The sequence below is a fragment of the Triturus cristatus genome, chromosome 1_2, assembly GCF_964204655.1.
Source record: "Triturus cristatus chromosome 1_2, aTriCri1.1, whole genome shotgun sequence".
Classification (NCBI taxonomy): domain Eukaryota; kingdom Metazoa; phylum Chordata; class Amphibia; order Caudata; family Salamandridae; genus Triturus; species Triturus cristatus.
The window spans coordinates 1,088,083,592-1,088,104,054 of NC_140580.1; the positions used below are offsets into that span (position 1 = coordinate 1,088,083,592).

Below are 20,463 nucleotides of genomic sequence, written 5' to 3' on the forward strand. Positions count from 1 at the left end.
CTGATAACTGTGAACCATCAATAGATGGACAATAGAAGGAGACACCTGAACCTGCAGCCCCTCTGAATCCTCACCACTGGATGCTTCTTTTCACGCATCCGTTCTTGGTGCCTCCACCGTGATAGCTGTGGACCGTCAGGAGATTAGCAATAGAAGGAGACACCTGAACCTGCAGCCCCTGTGAATCCTCACCACTGGATGCTTCTTTTCACGCATCCGTTCTTGGTGCCTCCACCGTGATAGCTGTGGACCGTCAGGAGATTAGCAATAGAAGGAGATACCTGAACCTGCAGCCGCTGTGAATCCTCACCATTGGATGCTTCATTTCACGCATCCGTACTTGGTGCCTCCACCCTGATAATAACTGTGGACCATCCAGAGATGGACAATAGAAGGAGATACCTGAACCTGCAGCCGCTGTGAATCCTCACCATTGGATGCTTCATTTCACGCATCCGTACTTGGTGCCTCCACCCTGATAATAACTGTGGACCATCCAGAGATGGACAATAGAAGGAGATACCTGAACCCGCAGCCCCTGGGAATCCTCACCTTGTATCCTTCATTTCACACATCCGTATTTAGTGCCTCCACCCAGATAACTGTGGACCATCAGGAGATGGGTAATAGAAGGAGATACCTGAACCCGCAGCCCCTGTGAATCCTCACAATTGGATCCTTCATTTCACGCATCCGTACTTGGTGCCTTCCCTCTGATAACTGTGAACCATCAATAGATGGACAATAGAAGGAGACACCTGAACCTGCAGCCCCTCTGAATCCTCACCACTGGATGCTTCTTTTCACGCATCCGTTCTTGGTGCCTCCACCGTGATAGCTGTGGACCGTCAGGAGATTAGCAATAGAAGGAGACACCTGAACCTGCAGCCCCTGTGAATCCTCACCACTGGATGCTTCTTTTCACGCATCCGTTCTTGGTGCCTCCACCGTGATAGCTGTGGACCGTCAGGAGATTAGCAATAGAAGGAGACACCTGAACCCGCAGCCCCTGTGAATCCTCACCACTGGATGCTTCTTTTCACCCATCCATAACTAGTGTCTTCACCCTCCTATTTTTATTTGAAGGCTAAGAAGTCAATCCTCATTGAAAACAGGCAAACAACACACCCTGCAAGGACTGGTTTCTAAGGCCAATACTGTGGCTTTCCTGGCCCCTAGGAAGCTTAGCTGCATGTCATCAGCACTGCAAAAGCAGTGGAGTTTGTAAAAACATAAATAATAATCAATAACAGCAGGGAGGCTAGGTGCCCAAGCCAACTTCAAGGATTATAAGCATACAATAGATGTAGTTCGTGAGTAAATGGCCACTGGATTGTTGCTAAATGCGTTCTGTGTGTCAGAGTTCGACCAATGATACATTTTACAAAGGTGTAATGACAATTTTCAATTTCAAGTAAGGTTTAATGTTGTAAGCTGGATCCTTTAGCCACAAACCTAGTGATGTACATGGCACTCGATTGCTTACCTCTTTCCCTTCTGAGATTTGATGGGGTATTTCTATAGGGAAACCCAGCCAGAAGCCAATGGAGCGCTGTACCAGGCCAAGCATATAACTTCATGCTTGATTCAGCCTTATGCTTGACTTGAGTGATGGGAGAAGGAGGTGATTATTGTATGTGGAGTCCTATAAAGAGGTGAGCCTTTAACTCGTTCCTAAATTGGAACAGCCTTGGGGTGGTCCTGACAAATACCGGATGTTGTTCCAGATCCAGGATGCATCCATAGGAAGAGCTTTCTGCAGGTTTTGTTTTTCTTTCTTACACTTCTTCATGGGCGCTATAATAACCAATATCTGAGCTCTCAACCAAACCTTCTGAGCGCAGTAAACAGTGAAGGGAATTCCAAGGGGATAAAATACAGCATCGAAAAAGGCAGCCAAAATGCACACTAACATCATAAGATTTATACTTTCTACTTCTAATCTTTCAAAGTGTAGGAGCAGCCAAGTGGGATGCAGGCCCCACCCCCTCACTGCACGTCAGAGCGTGGCCCTGGTGCTGATGCAAGCTGAGCAGATGCAGCCACCGTGTGTGTATTTGATGCATTGTTCTTGCACCTGTCTGCTTTCTGCTCTCAGAGATGGGTCATGAAATACACCAAGGAGAACACAGCGGCCTGTAAACAGCGCGGTGCATGCTGGGAGCAAACCAGGCCAGCTCTTTTTACTGCGGTACAAGCAACCGAGCTCTTGAAACACACACGGCCAGAAACCAGTTCTCTGGCAGAGGCAGAGTTGCCTCTCTGACGTCTGAATGCACCAATAAAAGAGGGAGACTCCTGCCGTGCAGTGAATTCCAAGTGACGTGTGCAGCCATGCTTGTGCTCACTTACTGTGTGAACGAGGAATCCGCGCTGAACTCTTCCGAGTATATCCTGCAGACACAGGGTAAGACAAACAGAGAGAGCAATGATCATAAGCACACATGTTCAACTTTTGGGTGACTTGATGGAGGCGCTGTGCGGACAGGTACTGTACAGATGCAGCATTGTTTGTAATTCAGCCAAATGCCGAAGAGTCTGTTCAGAATGTGCCACTGGTCCAGCCCTCACTGCTGAAATCCATTCACTCATTAGCACATCTTCTCAGCTTTTCTATGCAAGGTGCATTCAACCGAAGACAGATAGCCACACATCTGGGTATTTTTCTACCTGCTAAAACGTGTAGTCTAATTAATCCATGAAATGTAATGACCTAGATTCTGTTTATCTGTGATCTGCACCTTCCTCATCCCTAATTAAAGTCTAAGGGGCATATGTATCAAATTCTCTTTTTGCGATTCTCAAATAGCGATTTTTTGAGAATCGCTATTTGGGAATCGCAAACGAGATGTAAGTAAAAATTCGCAAATTGTTAGCGATTTCTTGGCATTCCTTAATTGCGATTAGCAAATTGCGAATCACAATTAAGGAATACTTTCCCATCCATTCCTATGGGCAAGAAGGCCAATAGAAATGAATGGGAAGGCATTCTCAATTAGCGATTCGCAACTAGAGAATCGCAAAATGAGAATAATTTCAAGGGTGCAAGGGTGGCATAAGGACACCCTGATGCACCCCTGAAATGAGCATGTGCGCGAATGTGGCACACATACATGCCCGAAGGGCATGTATGTGCGCCACATGGCACTTTGAAAAATGCCAAAAAGTGCATCTTTCAAAGAAATCGCAAATTAACACCAATTTGAAGTTGGTGGTCATTTGCGATTTCTTAAGGAGAAATCGCACAACTTGGGTGCTTGTTACATCGCATTTAAGGAATCGTAATGTGCAATTCCTTAAATGCAGTCGCAAAATAGATTATCGCAAATTTGTGATTCTCTAATTTGCGATGCCCTTTTGGGATGAGACATCCCAAAAGGCCTTTTCCCGTTCGCAAACGGGCCGATTCTGAGAATCGTCCCGTTTGCGAACGGGAAAATGGCTTGATACATATGTCCCTTGATGCCTACCTACTTGCAGTCAAGTATTGTCTCTGTGATTTCGATCTGCCATCTTCATCCCCAGTCATAATCTAGAGCTCGTATCCATGTTCTCAGTCCACCATCCTCAGCCCTGATCAGAGTGCAGAAGTCTAATCAATAACCCCAACAAACCACACCACCCCTAGTCACAGTTTAGGAGCCTTATCAATTATCTCTGAGTACAGTGATCATCCGCTAAAAATATTTTGGAACCCTTATTACTGTTCTCCATCTAGCGTTCCCGACCCTAATCAGTATAGAACTCATGTATCTAAACTCTTTAATCATCATTGCAAATCACAATGTAGAACCCTTATCAATCATATCCGTCTACCATCACAATCCTCAATCACTGTTGTGAGCCCTTAACCACGGCCTTTGTCGACTATCCTCATAGCGAATCACATCTAGAACTCAATCTGTGGCATCAGTATGCCACACTCAGTCCTCATGACTATCTAGAACTCTTATCCATGAACCCAATTTACTATCATCGTCCCAGGAACCCTGAAGCTGCATCTGTGACCTCAGACTACAATCCTCATGTAGATCTCAATTTACAGCTATATCTAGGCTCTTATATCCTGATCTCAGTTTGTCGCCCTCAAACCTGTTCTCCGTCTACTGTCCATATTCCTGAACGCCGAATATGATCCAGATCCTGGATCGTAATATGCCATTGATCCAACATATCGCTGTTTTTTAAAATCTTAATCTCATCTCAATTTATCATTCCTATCTGTCATCTCAGTCCATCTCACTCATCCTTCTTCCAAGCCTATTTGTGTTTTTTACTCTCTTATCTACCATGCCCACCCCTGAGCTCAGTCTACCATTGCCATGTCTTCATCTCACTTTACCGTGCAAATCCCTTTTCTCAATCCACCGCCCTTTCCGTTCAAGTCAGGCACTTATTCTCATTCCTGATCTCAGTCTGTTATCCTGTTACCAGATCTCAGTCTCTGATAGGCACTGGACACTGAGAAGGTCTCCTGAGTTCCCTTGAAGACTCCCATTATTGATGGTGCCACCCTCCACAAAGGAATATACGTGAACCCTGTTAAAGGTCTCCTTAAGAGGGCACAGCTAGGAGGCAAACGCCCCCAGATTTTACACACCAGTCATAGATCTACAAACTATTAAAAAGTGTCCTGAAAAGCGGACACACAACAGTGACTCACTTAGACATATTGATATTGCATGATTAATAAATCATTGATAAATACTGTATGCCATCTTTACAGTACAGATCTGCATAAAAAGGGAGCAAAACATGCATTTCACTTTTGCGCATGCCCAGAAGCAGTACATCGTGCACGGACAGTTCATGCAGCGGAAGTTTGGGAAGGTGCTCTGCAAATAGAAAACTGTTGATAAATACAGATAAGGGTACCCCTCAGTGTACAATATGTATCTTAGCATGTGTAAAACATAAACCCTGGTCTTTATCAATGGCATGCCTGCATGTGAACGGGGCATGCATGCTCTCATGGCTCTCTTGTTTTCAGGAGCAATTACTTTTGCTTATGGTTCTCTTACTTTCAGTAATAATAAAAAAAAAATCTTTTTTGTCCTAATTATAGGAGATATCGTGCAGAATATAACAAACCTAGTCAATAATAAGTATATTTAGGCTATTTATATGTGTTCTTCCTGATGCTTAATCAAGAACTTCCTTTTTTGCCACCAAGCTAGTAGGTTTTTCAGACATTTATATCTCAGTGATGTGAACAGTTCGATCACAATAATTGGCAGTCTTGTGTCCTGTTGTGATTGAGATGGTCAGTAGGTGTTGGAAGTTGGACCAATACACCAAGATCAGTGCCTGAATCAGTCAGTGGAATAACACCATATTTGTTCTCCTAGTTGACTTACAATGCCTATCCGTGTTTTCAAGTAATATTATTCTTGAGTGCCACCTTACAGTTCATATTTTAAGATTTCCTGAAACATGTTCTTGATGATGGATGACAATGACATACGGTACTCACTGACACAACAAAGAGTTTAAGATGAATGTTAGGGACATGATAAGAAGAGTAATGTACTGCAATCACCATCTATTGAGCACTCTGATACCTACAAGACAACCTGGGGCCGTCTTACAGAAAGTGCCCCGGGGGCGCACAGGCATGTGCTTCCCTTCTTTGTGCACCCCAGTGAACTTTGGTATTACAGTTGGGCCCCATATGTTGGTGCGACACCTTTTGTAATACCAATAGTGCTGTCGCACAGCTCCATCTCAAGAGTTCATTCCCTCATTTGCACTGGGGCGTGCCCCCATGCCAATTAAGAAATTGCTTTGCCTCTGTGGCCACGCCTTATTATAGACGTGGACATAAAGGAAAAGGAGTTTTCAGGAGGTGAACCGAAAGTGAGTCACGAAAAGGTGGCACACTGTCAGTGCACCCCTTGATGACGGCCCCCTGGAGGGGGGGGGTAAAGGGTAGCATGGACCCTCCCAGACATCTCCTTGCAGGTGGGTGCAGTCACTCACTGCACCTGCCTGCAAAGGGATCTCTAATCCTTTCTTAAAGTGAAGGCGGGTGGCTGCCTACACTTTGAAACACAGAGCAGCTTTGAAGCAGCCACCCATATTTCCCTTGAATGCGCTGCCCCCAGAGCATCATGAGTTGGAGGCTGCCCTGAGAGCAGTACCTTCTCTGTAATAGGGCGCACTTTCCCTGTTTGGGCGCTGCATACTTACTTAAAGGTGGGCTATAGTACAAACAGGGATTGTGTGTATTACGTCTGATAAGGGCTTGGTACTCAAAAACAGTGCTGATTCAAGGAAAAAATGAAGGAAGACCTGGAATGTTGTCCTGGGAGATTAAAATAGACACAGATGTGCCGAACTTTTATGGTCCTTCTGATATTCTGCTTCATTTCCAAAATGTGAAATTATCATTGGGTGAACTACTCTTATCATCTGTCCAGTCTTGTGAAAGGTCAATGCTTATACTGCTTAATCCAACCACGCCTCCTCACATCACTCAGCGAGGCAGCACTGCCTCTTGATATGGCGGTGCACGTGTGGCTCAGGCTACTGCGCTTTGTACCCTCAAACTGCGGTGTTGACTGGCCCACATAGGGGTCTTTATGAATGATGGGGTTAGGTGTGCAAAACCCTCTGCCCGTGGCTATTCCATCTGCTGCCTCTCCTGATAATGCTGTAGCTGCCCACCTCCTCTGCCTTGCTGCACCTTGATGACTTGCAGCCCACATTCAGCCCCACTTCCAACCTCTGATCCTCCCAGTTGTATAGCTCCTCACTTTGCCCTGCTGGCAACTGAGTCCTTGCCTTTAGTTTTTCAGCTGCCCGAACTTTCCAAAACACCTCCCTTATTCTGCACCCCGCTCAACCCTTTCCCTTTGTAAGATCTAATATGGCTGCACCGCAATGACCGTGAGCCATAGCCACAAGCAGCAGTGCCACCTTGCTCCTAAACAATATGTGAGGAGGCGTGGCTGGATTAAGCAGTATAAGCAAGAATCAAGGTGAAGAACAATGAATGACCCTGTTGAAGAAGCTCCATGATAAGAGAGCATATTCTGTCAATGACATTTCAGCTACTTCTAGGTCTTACACTATTAGCACCAGACAGGATTTGTTATTAGAGATACTTCTGACCTGAAGTCCATCTTCCATGTTTATGACCTTAGAGTGACATTCTTAAAAGCGTCTCTCTCTCTCTCACTCCCTCTCTCTCTCTCTCTCTCTCTCTCTCTCTCTCTCTCTCTCTCTTCTCCCCTCCCCCCAGGCACACAAATAACACAACACACTGTATCCACTCCACTTGCTTATTTTGCCAGCTTGCATTAGCTTCCATTCTTTCTCTATCATCTGCATCCACAAGGCTGTAGACCGAAGCACCCCACTCTACCTGGCACACAAGATCACGAGAGCAACATGTCCTGTGGATCTGACAATCTGCACTGAAGCAAATAGAAAGCCTCAGGCCACATGTGCAGGAAGAAAAAGACAAGACAAAAAGCTTTATATTATGGACCAGGACCGGGTAATCTATTCCTACACTGATGTGACAAACTGCCTCCCTCTTCCACTTCCCTAGGATCTAAAGTCTCATAATTTCCAATAATGTCCTATGAAGGTCTTTGAAAAAGTTGCACCCCTGTAGCTTCCCCGTGACTGAACCACCCCCATTCCTCAACTGTCATCTCTTTCCCTGCCCTGCACCACTCATATGTCCTCTTCCCTCCTGCTACACTCTCCTTTCGTTACACTGTCTGCTCATTTCGTCACTCTGTTTCAAATCCTTTTGTTCAATACCTCACTACTTTGTAGCTACGTGTGTGTGTAAATGTGTTCTGCACATCCAGTGCATTTAAGAATTGCATTGTTGCATATAGGTAGGATATCAAATATTTGTAAGTATAATGTGCCGTATCAAATTGTTACCCTGCATTGATATCAAAAAGGCGTGAATAGGTGAAAGTCATTACCATATTGTGATGTATCTATCTGTAGTCACTCTTATGGTAGGACAGATTAAATAATGCCTATCCCCTATGACGTTATGACCCTGTGCATACCGTTTTACTCTCCTTTTGAGAGAATAGGTCATGATATTAAGTGGTTAAATAAGTGAATCCACTCTTTTTGTTTGTAGGTGTGTTGACTTCCTCGTCTAAAATTCTAGGAGGGAGTAAATTCTACATGTGTTTGGTGGAAACTTCCTGCCTTATGCTTTTTACACTGAAAACAAAATGGAAAAATACACCATGAGAGGGAAGTCCCTCATTTGCATGGGGCTTGGCCCCATGCAACTGAGGAAATCACTTTGCCCCTGAGCCCATGCCATATTACCGAAATGGGCGCAGAGGAAAACATGCCTTTAGGAGGCGCACTGGAACCCAGTTGGATTCCTCTATCCATACTCTCAAGGCCCACTAAGCTAACACATGGGGAACCCTTCTCCTTACCTGAGGACCCCATCTGTGCAGCACCTAACCTTACTTTGCTCACAGATGTCTCCCAGTGGGCAGCCAGTACCACCATGGCCAACATAGTGGTGTAGCTCAGTCCACCCTGGGGTGTGACTCCTGCTGCCCCTCCCCCATATCCCCAGGGGCAACTATGTCCACCAGGACAGCCAGCCACAGTGGCCACTGACAGATGTCAATGATGAGAGCCAGGCCTCTCTAAGCCCTGTGGCATCAAAGAGTGGGGGCGGGAGCCCCAATTGCCTGGCATCCTTTGTCCACTCTCTCTCCTGCTAGGTCAGGGATGGCAACCTGACACTGGCCCACCAGCCCGGAGGCTGGACAGGAGACTGGGGTGAGCTCTCCCACACCCTTTCCTCCCCTCTGGTGTCCTATACCCTCCACTGTGGAGAGGTACCCCCAGACTCTAGAATTGTGAGGGCACCTAGCCCTCCAACCCAGGGTCTGTACCCTTAGGCTAGACCTGTGCCTGGCAAGCCAGGACTTCTGGGGGAGTAACCCACCCCCCCCAAGGGAAACACCTTTCTCAGGTGTTGTGTGAAAGTCTGCTTGGCACAGGTCTCGAGCCTTTTATCTCTGTGACAATGCATGAAACCACCCAGGCCAGAAGTGGCCTCACCAGGGTCAGTCCTGGGGTGCTCTGACCTCAGAGCCGACAACTACTGACCCGCTGGTCCTCCCACTGGGGATTGTCCCTTCCCTCACTCCTTTCTCTGGACTTCTGTATCCTCCCACCTGGAGTGGAACTGCCAGACACCAGAACCGGTGGGACGCTGGCAACATCTACCCACCCTCAGGGACTCTCTTGAAACTATGGGATCCCCCTCAGTTAATGGCCTCCCAGTACAGACTAGACCACTCCCCTGGTGTTCACTCATGGAACCAACCAGCCTCTGGGGCTGGGTTTCGGGCACCCTGGAACTCAGCCCACCCCCACTTTTCGGTAACAGGACATGGGACCCTTCACCCATCGCCCTACACTTAGACCTATCTGGGCTACCACAAACCTCCAGCACATCCCAGGGTTGGGGAAAACCTGAGCCACCCCCTTCAGGATTACTCCCAAAAGCCTCATCAGACCGTCTGGAATCCACAATAAGGTCTGCCTCCAGCACTAGCTCGCTGGGGTCAGAGAGCTCACACTCCTCCAGGTGTTGGCATAGTTCTGAAAACAGGGACTGAACATATGCTCTCCAAAAATCAAATCACACAGCCCCTCACGGGTGTCAACCATACTACCATTCACCTCACTATTCAGTGGCCACCCCATCACCCACCTGAAACTAGTGAGACAGAGTCTGACTGTTTCTATCGTTCAACCCACACTCTTCTGGGAGATCTCCATACTCACAAACCACAGCTTTTACAATGGGGGAACCCCTCTCCCTGCACCTCTTATCTAGAGTCACTAGGAATAGGATCCCGTGTGCTAGCTCCCCAATCTACCTCAGGGACCCTGTGCATCACTGGAGATACCTCATAAACCTGAACCCCCTTGTGTACGTCAACCCCATCCTTCAAATCATTCACCAAGTCTCTGGATGCGTGCACTTCTTCCTCAGAACTGGACAAAACAATTTTGCTGCCACCTTCTGAGCTAGACTACGCCCTCATGGTGTCCTCCTCCAGCCCAGCCAAGCTCAGTTCATGAGTGAAGAGCATTTCCTGTTCCTGGGCTCTCTCAGTCCTCATGAGTTGCTAGTCGAGCTCTCTTAGCCTCCACTCACAATCGAGACTCCATTCCTCTCTCCCAGGGCCACTCCCCTCTCTTTCAGAGAAGTCCTCCTCCTCAGTATCATCTGGTAGCATTGCTTCCCAGTGTGTTTCCACATAACAATACAGGGCTGCCTCAAGATCCTGCCTTGTGGATCTTCTCTTCACAGCCAGACCCTTTTCCTTGCAGAAAACTTTTAGCTTTGTCATTGTATAGATGTATAGGTAACAGAAGTTGATTTAAATTTTTCAAAGCCTCACAGGTCCAACAACTAAGCAGAATTCCACATATCAACAACAAATCCAGGAGGACAGCAGAAAGGAAAAAAACAGTATGTGGTTGTGTAATTGTCTGCACTCAATAGTAGTGTACACTAATCACTGTATGTCAAGTACAAACACAAATCTAAATCCCACCGCTGCCACCAAAGTTAGAAATGGGAGTCTCTAGTTGGAAGTGGTTTGCACCCAGTCCAAATATGCACCTGTCCTTCTAGTCTGGATAAGGTAGTTACACACAGATAACCCCTGCTCACCCCCTGGTAGGTTGGCATGAGCAGACAGGCTTATCTCAGAGACAATGTGTAAAGCATTTGTACATAATACACATGGTAGCACAGTGAAAACACTACAAATGGACACCACACCTGTTTAGAAAAATAAAGTATCTTTATCTAAACCAACTAAGACAAAAATAACAAAAATCCAACATATACAACTCAAAATATGACTTTTAAAAGGTTTCAAGCAATTCGGTCAATAGAAAACTATGAATGCGTGACTTTTACACAAAGTACCTCAAATGCATCAAAATCCACAAGGCAAGATAGCCGTAAAGAAGCGAAGCGTCGGAAAACACAGATGTGTGTCAGTTCCTAAGGCCTTGGGGAGGCAATGAGACAGTTCTGTTTCAAGCAGAAGTGATGCATCAAATCCAGACTGTAGGGTGTAGGGGGAAGTGATGCATCGATTCCAAGACAGTTCTAGTCTGCGGGTGCTGCATCGGAGATGCGAGGCGCACAGGTATAATGTATGGAAATCCTGGATGTGCTGGGATTCGATGCGGTGGCGGCAAACAAGCACTGCATCGTTTTCTTCAGCTGCAATCCCATGACACATCGTTTCTTGTGGCCGCACAGCAGGGCCTGCATCGGAGTCAGTGCTGTGGTCTCGGACTTTGTGCAGAACTCGGCATCCCAATGTCTGAATTTTCTCAACAACCACACGAGAAGGACAAGCGCAACCTCGGAATCCACAATCCGCATACACATGCAGGACTACCCCAAATGCACATGTCCCACTAAAAGTCCCCGAGCCCTGAAGAAGACCTTCACCAACAAAAGATATAAGGCCCAACGCGAAGGTTGAAACACATCCCCGTACACAGTGGTGTGGTAAATTATGACTTCACCGAGCAATAGTTAAAGATCTCTAAACATCGCGAGCGTGGAAAATAAACCCCCCGGCGAGATTGTCAATGCAGGGAGGTCAGGTTTCTCATTGTGAGTGGTCGCGTATGCTCACAACCGCTCGTGATGAGAAACTACCAGTTCGCGTTGAGAAAGCTGCCGCTCGAGTACAAATCTACTTGAGCGGCAGAACACGACTGCTTGCACTGTATATGATGCCATTTGCAATGATTGCACAGTGCGGACAAGCATCCGGCACTGTGCAATCATTGCGAACAGCATTTCCCTACCGCACAACACGTGGCTACGCGTAGCGTGCGTAGTGCAAAGTGCGACTAAGCGAACTACGCCCAGGGGTAATTTTTATCCCATAATCTCAAATTCCTTTCACACACATTGCTATAAAATGTTCAATGTTGCTTTTTTATATATATTCATTTCCCTAATCTGCAAATAATATTTCATTTTCTAAACAGTCATTGACCTCTTGAGTAGGAGTGGGGGGCCAATAGAAACGCCCCTTCTACATATCGGAATGCTATTTATTCCCAAACCAAATTAGTGATTCAGTAAGATTCTGTAACATCTGAACAAATCGCTATTTGGCTTTGGGGAATGTAAAAATTCCATTTTGCAGTCAGATTTGCTCCGATTTGATAAACCTGACATTTACCGGCCTCAAAATTGCTTAATAGATGAGGGCCATAAATCTTATACCTACAGCAAGAAACTGCACCCAAACTGTAGAGCTATTTCAGCTTTCGTCGAAACTTGTGAGCTGGGCCCTGCTAAGTATGAAGTGCGAAACTGTTTCAAGTGTAAAATATAATATCAAATTAGATTTTTTAAACTGAATACTGTGCTTTCCTGGTGCACTTTCAAGCTCTTTTTTTGCATGGCTTAACAACCCAACATTCTGCTCAGCGTGAGGCTTTGTTGTTCATTAACGTTGCAGTTGTGTTTCTCCGAGCAAATGTAAGCTAATTGATGTGAAATGAACCATTGAAGCATCGAAACCGCAGACATAATAAGTACAGCATCACGTGCAGGGATTTTAGTCACTAAATTCCTTAATGGAAGAAACATAATTTTCATTATGTCCTCAAAGTCAGATTTTTTTCTTGAGGAAAATTACATTATCATCTAATCAGTTGGGGTCACAATACAGGATTGTCACAAAAGGGTTTTCTGATCGCTTGTTCAAGTGTGATACCCATGGGTGCCATTATCAACAGTGAATGTTTGGAAACAAAGCGTATTCCAGCATTCAAAAGGCATACATTTTTTTCATTTTGAAACTCTATTGGTTATGCTGAGCCAAGAAAAGTACGCACTTCTTTGAATGCTGGAGAAAACATGAACAAAACCAGAACTTTTGTGTTGAGAGACAAGGAGGGATGTGAAACGATGACCACTGCTTCATGGTGCCCTTTGTCTCATCAGGTTGGTCTTTCTCTTTTTAGGTCTCGCCTACAAAGAGCTTTGGTTGTCTGCAAGATATTTCAAATTAGCAGCACACTTACACATGCATATATGCAGTACAGAAGCATTGGGTTTTGGTCACCCCCTTCTGCCATTGACTGTTTGTTATTTTTTAGAAGTCTACAACACAATAGCCCAGTTTGGTGATCCCCAGACCAACCCTCGAGGAGGGAGAGAGAAGTTTATGGATAACTTGGATAAGTATCACTTTAACACAATAAGGTATCCCACATCCAGAAGTATACTCAAAAAAATGGTTTTACTAAGAGGTACACCTTGCTTCAGACAATCAAAAGGTTTTGTTAGCCCCTCACCCACTCTATTAGTGGCATGCTTCATCATCGGGCCATCATCCAGGTCCCTAAAAACCAGGATGGGCTCGACCATATTCCAAGAAGCACTTTGAATATTATCACAGCCGAAGTCTTGGTAAAGAATAAAAATACCTTGAATATAAAAAAATAAAGGGGCATGTTGGGGAGGATATGGTAGGGATACAATGGCCCCTTGCCTTATTAATTGGTCGACATATTTCAGCTCTATTCTCATAAGATTCTTTGGTGCAGGGCTAGCAAGATGTCCTGGAATTCATTTCATGTCAACCTGCCAAATCAGATAGGACATACAACATGTAACATATAAACAAGCAATTATAGGGTCTACGCGCCCAATTGTAGAGACTGTTTGTCTTGATTCCCTATTTTGGAACCGTATTATGCAACATGGGAGGTGGGGGGACATGTCCCTGTAGTCACACAATCATCAAGGGAGCCATGTCACCTCTGACCTTATTATATCCCCGTTCTCCTTCCAGACCCTCTAAAGGAGTACCCTAACAATATGTCAGCATGTTTTATGCCCTATTCTCATAGGGCTCTTAGGTCCATGGGTTTCGAAAGGACTAGCAAGATGCCCCAGGATTCATTTAATGTAAACCCATCTAATCAGAGGAACATACAACATGTTATAAATAAACATGCAATTATAGGGTTTAGTCGCCCAATTGTAGAGACTGTTTGGCTTCAGAGGAGTCGGTAGGAGAACATGAATTTCTGCTATAGGTGCACTGGAGCAGATTTATAAGCATGTTAGAATTACATTCATGGGCACTACACATATTACACATAAGATAAAAAGAATCTGGTTTGTGACTTGCAATACATGACACCTCATGTTCATACGTCCAGACCACAACCATTCGTTTCTGTGAAAGCATTCAATTTCTGAGGATCTTGGTGTATGTCACAATACCAAACACAAAAATATCTAACTACAAAAACAATAAAGATCAAAATATTGATAGCCAATCTATTGATGTTCTCTACCAATAATGTAAACTTAAATATATACTCAAAACTCAATATATCCAACTCAAAAAATCTCTTTCTTGGGGATCTTAACCTCCATTGGAATGATACCAATGACCCCACCATCTCCCTCCTCACTACACTTCTTGAAATCAACGAACTCAAACAACTCTGCCAATCTCCAACTCACACTAAAGGATCCATACTTGACGTCATTCTGTCCAACGATGATCTGACTTCCGTTACCAACATCATCCCCACTGACTGGTCCGACCATCACCTTATATTCTTCACCATTGCTACCTCAGCAAACCTCCCTGCCCCAAAAAACTACCAGACCTAAGAAATTAACCAGAAACCTAAAAGGCATCCCCCCAGGAGTTCTACAATCGAAACTCCAAGCTCAACTTCTTCTCATTCCCCCCTCCCAAAATGCGAATGAGCTCACTGAACTATTTAACAATACTGTTACAAATATTCTTGACCAACTAGCCCCGCCTAAACTCAAAAACCAAAGAAACACCCCCTCAAACTCTTGGTTTAATACAGAGATAAATAATGAGAGACGGGCACTCAGACTGTCGGAAAGAACCTGGAGACACCATCCCTCACCCTCCCATGTTGCACTTCTCAGACATGCCAGATCCACTTACAAAAAACACATCCTCAAGGAAAAAGCATCCTTCTTCCGCACTCAACTTGACCGTGCCAAAAACAGACCCAGGGAACTCTTCAAAATCATCCGAAACCAAACTTCCCCCGCAACTCCAAATATGACAGCCTCATCAGACAGATGTGAAGAAATTGCCCATTTCTTCTCGGAAAAAATTGCCAAAATTGACCAATCATTCCTTCCCACACAACTATCCTCCAACTCCCAATCCAATCCTGTCTTCACATCTAATATCTACTCAACATCCCCCCTTCCAGACGACACACACTCTCCTCTGCTCTCTTTCCTACCGCTCCACAGCGAGCCTCCTCACCCGCCCATTTCCATACCCCCCCACTACTCCACAGGCCTCTCACCTTCCACATCTCCAGTAACAAACTCCCCTAAATCTCAACTTAAGAACAATGCTTCCTTGCTCAACTTTCTCCCCGTCACTGAGCTTGAAGTCCTCAATATAATTGGCAATCTAAAACCGTCCTCCCACACAAAAGACCCAATACCCTCCAACCATGTCCCTGCCCTTAAGCACATCATCACCCCATTCTGGACCAAAATCATCAACACCTCTCTCTCCACGGGCTGTGTCCCCTCCTCCCTTCAGCTTGGTCAAATCTCGCCCATAATCAAAAACCCCAATGCTGACCCCAATGACCTAAATAATCTCCGCCCCATCACTAACCTCCCACTTCTCTCAAAGGTACTTGAAAAACGTGTCCTACTTCAACTAGACAAACACATAGAAAATTTCAACCTTCTCGACCCCTTTCAATCTGGCTTCAGAAAAGGCTGCAGCACCGAAACGGCAATGCTCAATGTCATTGATGACATCCATCAATCACTTGACAATGGCAGACCTGCCTTCTTATCCTTCTTGACCTCTCTGCAGCATTCGATACAGTCAACCATTCAGCCCTACTTAATGTGCTTAGGAACTGTTTCGGCCTTAATGGCACCGCCTACAAATAATTCATCTCTTATCTACAACACCGTACTCAGCAAAGCAAAATTCAAAACGGTCTCTCTACCCCCACTCCTGTCTCCCTTGGAGTCCCCCAAGGATCTATTCTCTCTCCCTCCCTCTTTAACCTCTTTATGGAACCCCTCACCCTCATTCTTAACCAAGCAGGCATAAATTACCACCTCTACGCCGATGACACTCAAATCTATTACAAAATTAAAACTCATGCTGACATCTTACACCTGAACAACACCCTTACCAAGATCCAAACCTGGTTCCATTCCAATCATCTCAAACTCAACCCTAACAAAACCGACATCATTCTCTTCTCCCCCAAAAATAACCCTCTACCCGTTCAAACATGGATCCCTGACCTCAATGCACTCAATTGCTCACTCACCCTGTCCAACTCCGTCAAATCTCTTGGCATCACTATCGACAACACCCTAACCCTTAATGTTCACATCAAAAACTCTGCCAAAGGAGCCCTCTTCACTCTGTCACCTCAAGAAAATTAAACCATTCATACCCACCGATGATTTCAAACTTGTAGTTCAGTCGCTTGTTCTGTCACGTATTGATTATGGTAATGCCATCCTTAATGGAATCCCCAAAGTACACCTAGCTCCAATCAAAGCTGTGCTCAACCTTGCTGCAAGGCTCATCACGGACTGCAAACGCTTCGATCATATATCCCCGGCTCTCAAATCTCTTAAATGGCTCCCTATCGATGGCTGATCTGCCTACAAAACCGCCTGCATTACTCATAAAGTCCTCCACCAACACACTCCGCATTACCTCTCAAAGAAACTCCACACTGCGGGCTCCACTCGACCTCTGAGAAGCACTAACACCCTACTCCTAATCCCACCTCTGCATAAAAAGAAAGCTACACAATCTCGTTCCTTCTCTGGCAATGTCCCTATTATCTGGAATGTCCTCCCAAAAAACCTGCGCTGTAATCCCTCCTATTCTAGTTTCAAAAAAGACCCACCTCCTCAATTATTATTGGGGTTCCTAACCTCTGTCCTACTCTTGATTCCTTATCTATCAAACGATATTTTGTTCAGTAATTTTATACCCTGTTGTCCTGTTTCACCATTTCCCTAATTACTTAAATGTATAGCTCCTGCCACTGTTTATTTATTCTGGTCTTGTATAATGCTCATGTTGCCTGTACTTTGTAAATTATTGTTGCATACCTTTCATATGCTTTTATACCCTATGTGCCTTATACTATCCTTATCTTGTAAAGCGCTCTGATACCTCTGGGTCTAGCCAGCGCTATATAAAACCTTCAAAATAAATAAAATAAATACAAAAAAATAGACAGTAAAAAATATAGTAAGTATTCATCATCATAATATCTATTTTCGATTTAAATCAAAACCGTAAAAGAGAAGTCCATAATTACAACAGTTAAAACCCCAGTAATGATCTTTTTGTTACAGCACCATTTAAAAAACATGCCATATAAAAACGTAAACATTTTGACAAAGGGATGAAAAAAGGTTGCCCAGTTCCCCATAAAAAACACAGAATATTGTAAAGAGCATAGTATCTTGTTGAGAAGTTGAGTAACAACCACAAGGTCCTAGGTTTTGAATTTGAGACCAACCTATCAGAATTGCCAATAGGGAAAGAAGCAAATTTAACATGAACTTTGATAATAAGAATCGATGATTGACATTTGCGACTGTGATGAGATAAAGCTCAATAGACAGTGACTTTTTAGGTAGAACATAAGATTTTATGGAGTGTTTTTGTATTTCCAGTATTTCTATTATGTCCCTTAGATATGATAAAAATTTGCTTTTAGCCCAGCTCAAATCTGATTTGCTGATGACCTCTGTGTTCAAAAACAACTTTAGGCGTAATATAACACGCATGAAGCCAAGCAACATGAAAAAAATATTAAATCAAAGTAAAAAAGTCTAAACTATTCTAATTATTCCAATCTTACAAACATTTTATAAAATATATATATTTGTGGGGTTTTGACTTTTACTGTTCTAACTCCGGTTCGACTAAAATACGAGAACTGTACATAATTAAAGAATATGATTTAATATTCTAACTCCAATCCCCAAAAAATTAAGGAATATGGATAACTAAAATTGTTATGATTTATTACTCAAACTATAATCTCACAAATTATGGAGAAAGTCCATTAATTGTAAGTCACATGTACTGCTGTAACTCCAACCCAACTAAATTTAGGGATATTGCACAGATGAAAGGGGTGAAATGTACTATTTTAGTTCAAGTCCTTCACACATTGGTGAAAGTTCATAAATCAAAGGGAGGGGTGAGGTTTAATAATCCAGCTCAAGTACACCATTAATTTCTGAAAGCACATAGATTACAGTGGGGGATTTATGCAAAGTGGATTATTGGTAGGGGTAAATGTACATCTACCTCTAGCAATAAAGCCACTAACACAAACTATGGCTCAGAATCGGTCTCAGAAAATTATTCCCATGCTCAACCATTGGTAGCTTGGCTGAGAGCAGGCAGGCTTAAATTCATAGTCAGGTATATAACCTATTTAAAAACATCAATTCAGTAAATAATTAGGACACATCACACAATAAAAATCAACAACAATTTATAAAAATAGGAAATATTTCTCTATCTTTAAAATAACACCAAAATGAAATAAAATCCACTTTAGGGAACCAGAGATATGAATTTTTAAAGATTAAACATTGGGTCACCTCTGAACGTGAAAAAGTAAAAGTTTGAGGCTGACCGCGATGGAGCCCTTGTCGGATACACTAAGGGGCCGATTCCGACCCGGAAGGGCACCGAACGCGATCCGGCTGGAAAAACTACGAGCCGTATACGTGTTTTCCGCCCGACTCATACAGCTGTACGAGCGAGCCAGTACGATGCGAGCTACATGAAATTCACCGACCGAGTCGTTTCCGGGTCCGAAAAGCTCCGTACGTCTCGGTCGTAAGCTAACCGTGGCATGCAATGGATGCGATTCACGACTGAGCCAGTGCGATGCACGTGTCGGACAGCCTGTGCGAGCCGGATTGTCCGGAGTCGGACCCCCCGACACCTGCAGTTGTATGACTCGCACATGGGGGGAGATACATGGGTCTCCCCCACACAGGCATGTACGGCGCAGATGGCACCGACGCGTACCCACTCTAGGGGGCGCACTTGTTCGAGACGTACCCATTCAGTCAATGGGAGCGCATGTACGCGTCGTACAACTGGCTCCCTTTAACTTCTATGGGAGTCTGACCGAACCGAATCCGACAGCATACGTGCGCATCGTACTCGCTCGGTCGGACTGTAGGGGTCCGGCTCGGTCAGAAAACACTCCAGATCCGACTCGGTGCTGACCTCGGTCAAGATTTTACTGGAGGATTTCTCACCAGACGTCATGAAGCCTCCTCAAGCAGGCCGGATTCAGGGGTTCAAAGTGTCCAAAACACAATCCAAGGGTCTGGAATCTCCAAGATGGTCCTTGAAAGGTTGGGACCACAATTCCCAAAATGCACCTGGTCGACACCCTTAAAAGTCCACTGGATACACTCCAGGCAGGGGACTCTTGGTGGAGTTGATGCAGGTGAGCTCTGTTAACCTGTAGCTTGCAGGGAGCCCACTCTTTATTCCTCTTAAAACAAGGTACATCCAAAGGGCTGTAGTTCCATATAATGCACTGGGCACAGTCTTTTCAGAATGCAAGGCCTGATAGTGCAAATCAAGTTTCCAGCTTAGCATCCCTGCTTTATTCCTCTTGAAGCAAGGTACATCTAATGTGCTGCAGTACCAGATAATGCAGCAGGCACAGTGTTTTCAGAGTGCAGGGTCTGATGGTGCAAATCAAGTTTCCAGCTTGGCAATCCTTCTTCTTCTCTCAGTCTCAAGCAGCCGAGCTGAGAGGCTCTGTCCCTCTCAGATACTTATTCCAAGTACTCTGGGTCAAGCAGGAGCACACTCCTGTCCAATGAGGTGCAGGGCAACACCCCAGGGTATGCCCACATGCTCCAAAGTGTGGCACCATATTCTCCTGACACAGCCACCCCTGGGGGAGACCCTGGGGCACCTAATAAGCCCAAGCAATGTAGTTTATTAATTTGTAAGTGCCCCCAAACACCAACACAGAGTTTGGGTACACATTGCATTTTAAAAGCAGTCCTGCAACACAGGCCTGCTTTTAAACTGACCTCAGGCTTCAGCAGTGCACACATGCAAGTGCAGAAAGGCTGCTGGCCTCTAACCTGCCATGCCCTATTATATACTAGGGACTGATAGGTAATTTCAAACCCCCTGCCCTATTATGCACTAGGGCTCATCAAGGAGGCAATTGTAGGGGTACCCTAACCCATTGTATACCCTAGTGTATGTAGGTGTTTTCACTGTGTTCTAAGTGTCTTTTTAGCATTGCACTGATTCTGGGCCTGGTTAGGCAGTGACCAGGAACAGTCAGAGTCAGTTACCACCAGTACCAGTCAGC

General features: G+C 44.8%; 1 protein-coding gene across 4 annotated transcripts in view; it reads right to left on the minus strand.

Moving 5' to 3' along the window:
- KCNT1 (potassium sodium-activated channel subfamily T member 1) overlaps window positions 1-20,463 on the minus strand; it is a 1,722,207-nt gene that overhangs the window by 1,015,488 nt on the left and 686,256 nt on the right. Inside the window, exon 2 of one of the 4 annotated variants that reach the window (XM_085613512.1) lies at window positions 2,353-2,394. The exons of the other annotated variants lie outside the window; for them this stretch is intronic. Within the exon in view, the coding sequence (XP_085469638.1) occupies window positions 2,353-2,394 (42 nt within the window). The remainder of the gene's footprint in view (window positions 1-2,352; window positions 2,395-20,463) is intronic. 4 annotated transcript variants of the gene reach the window in all.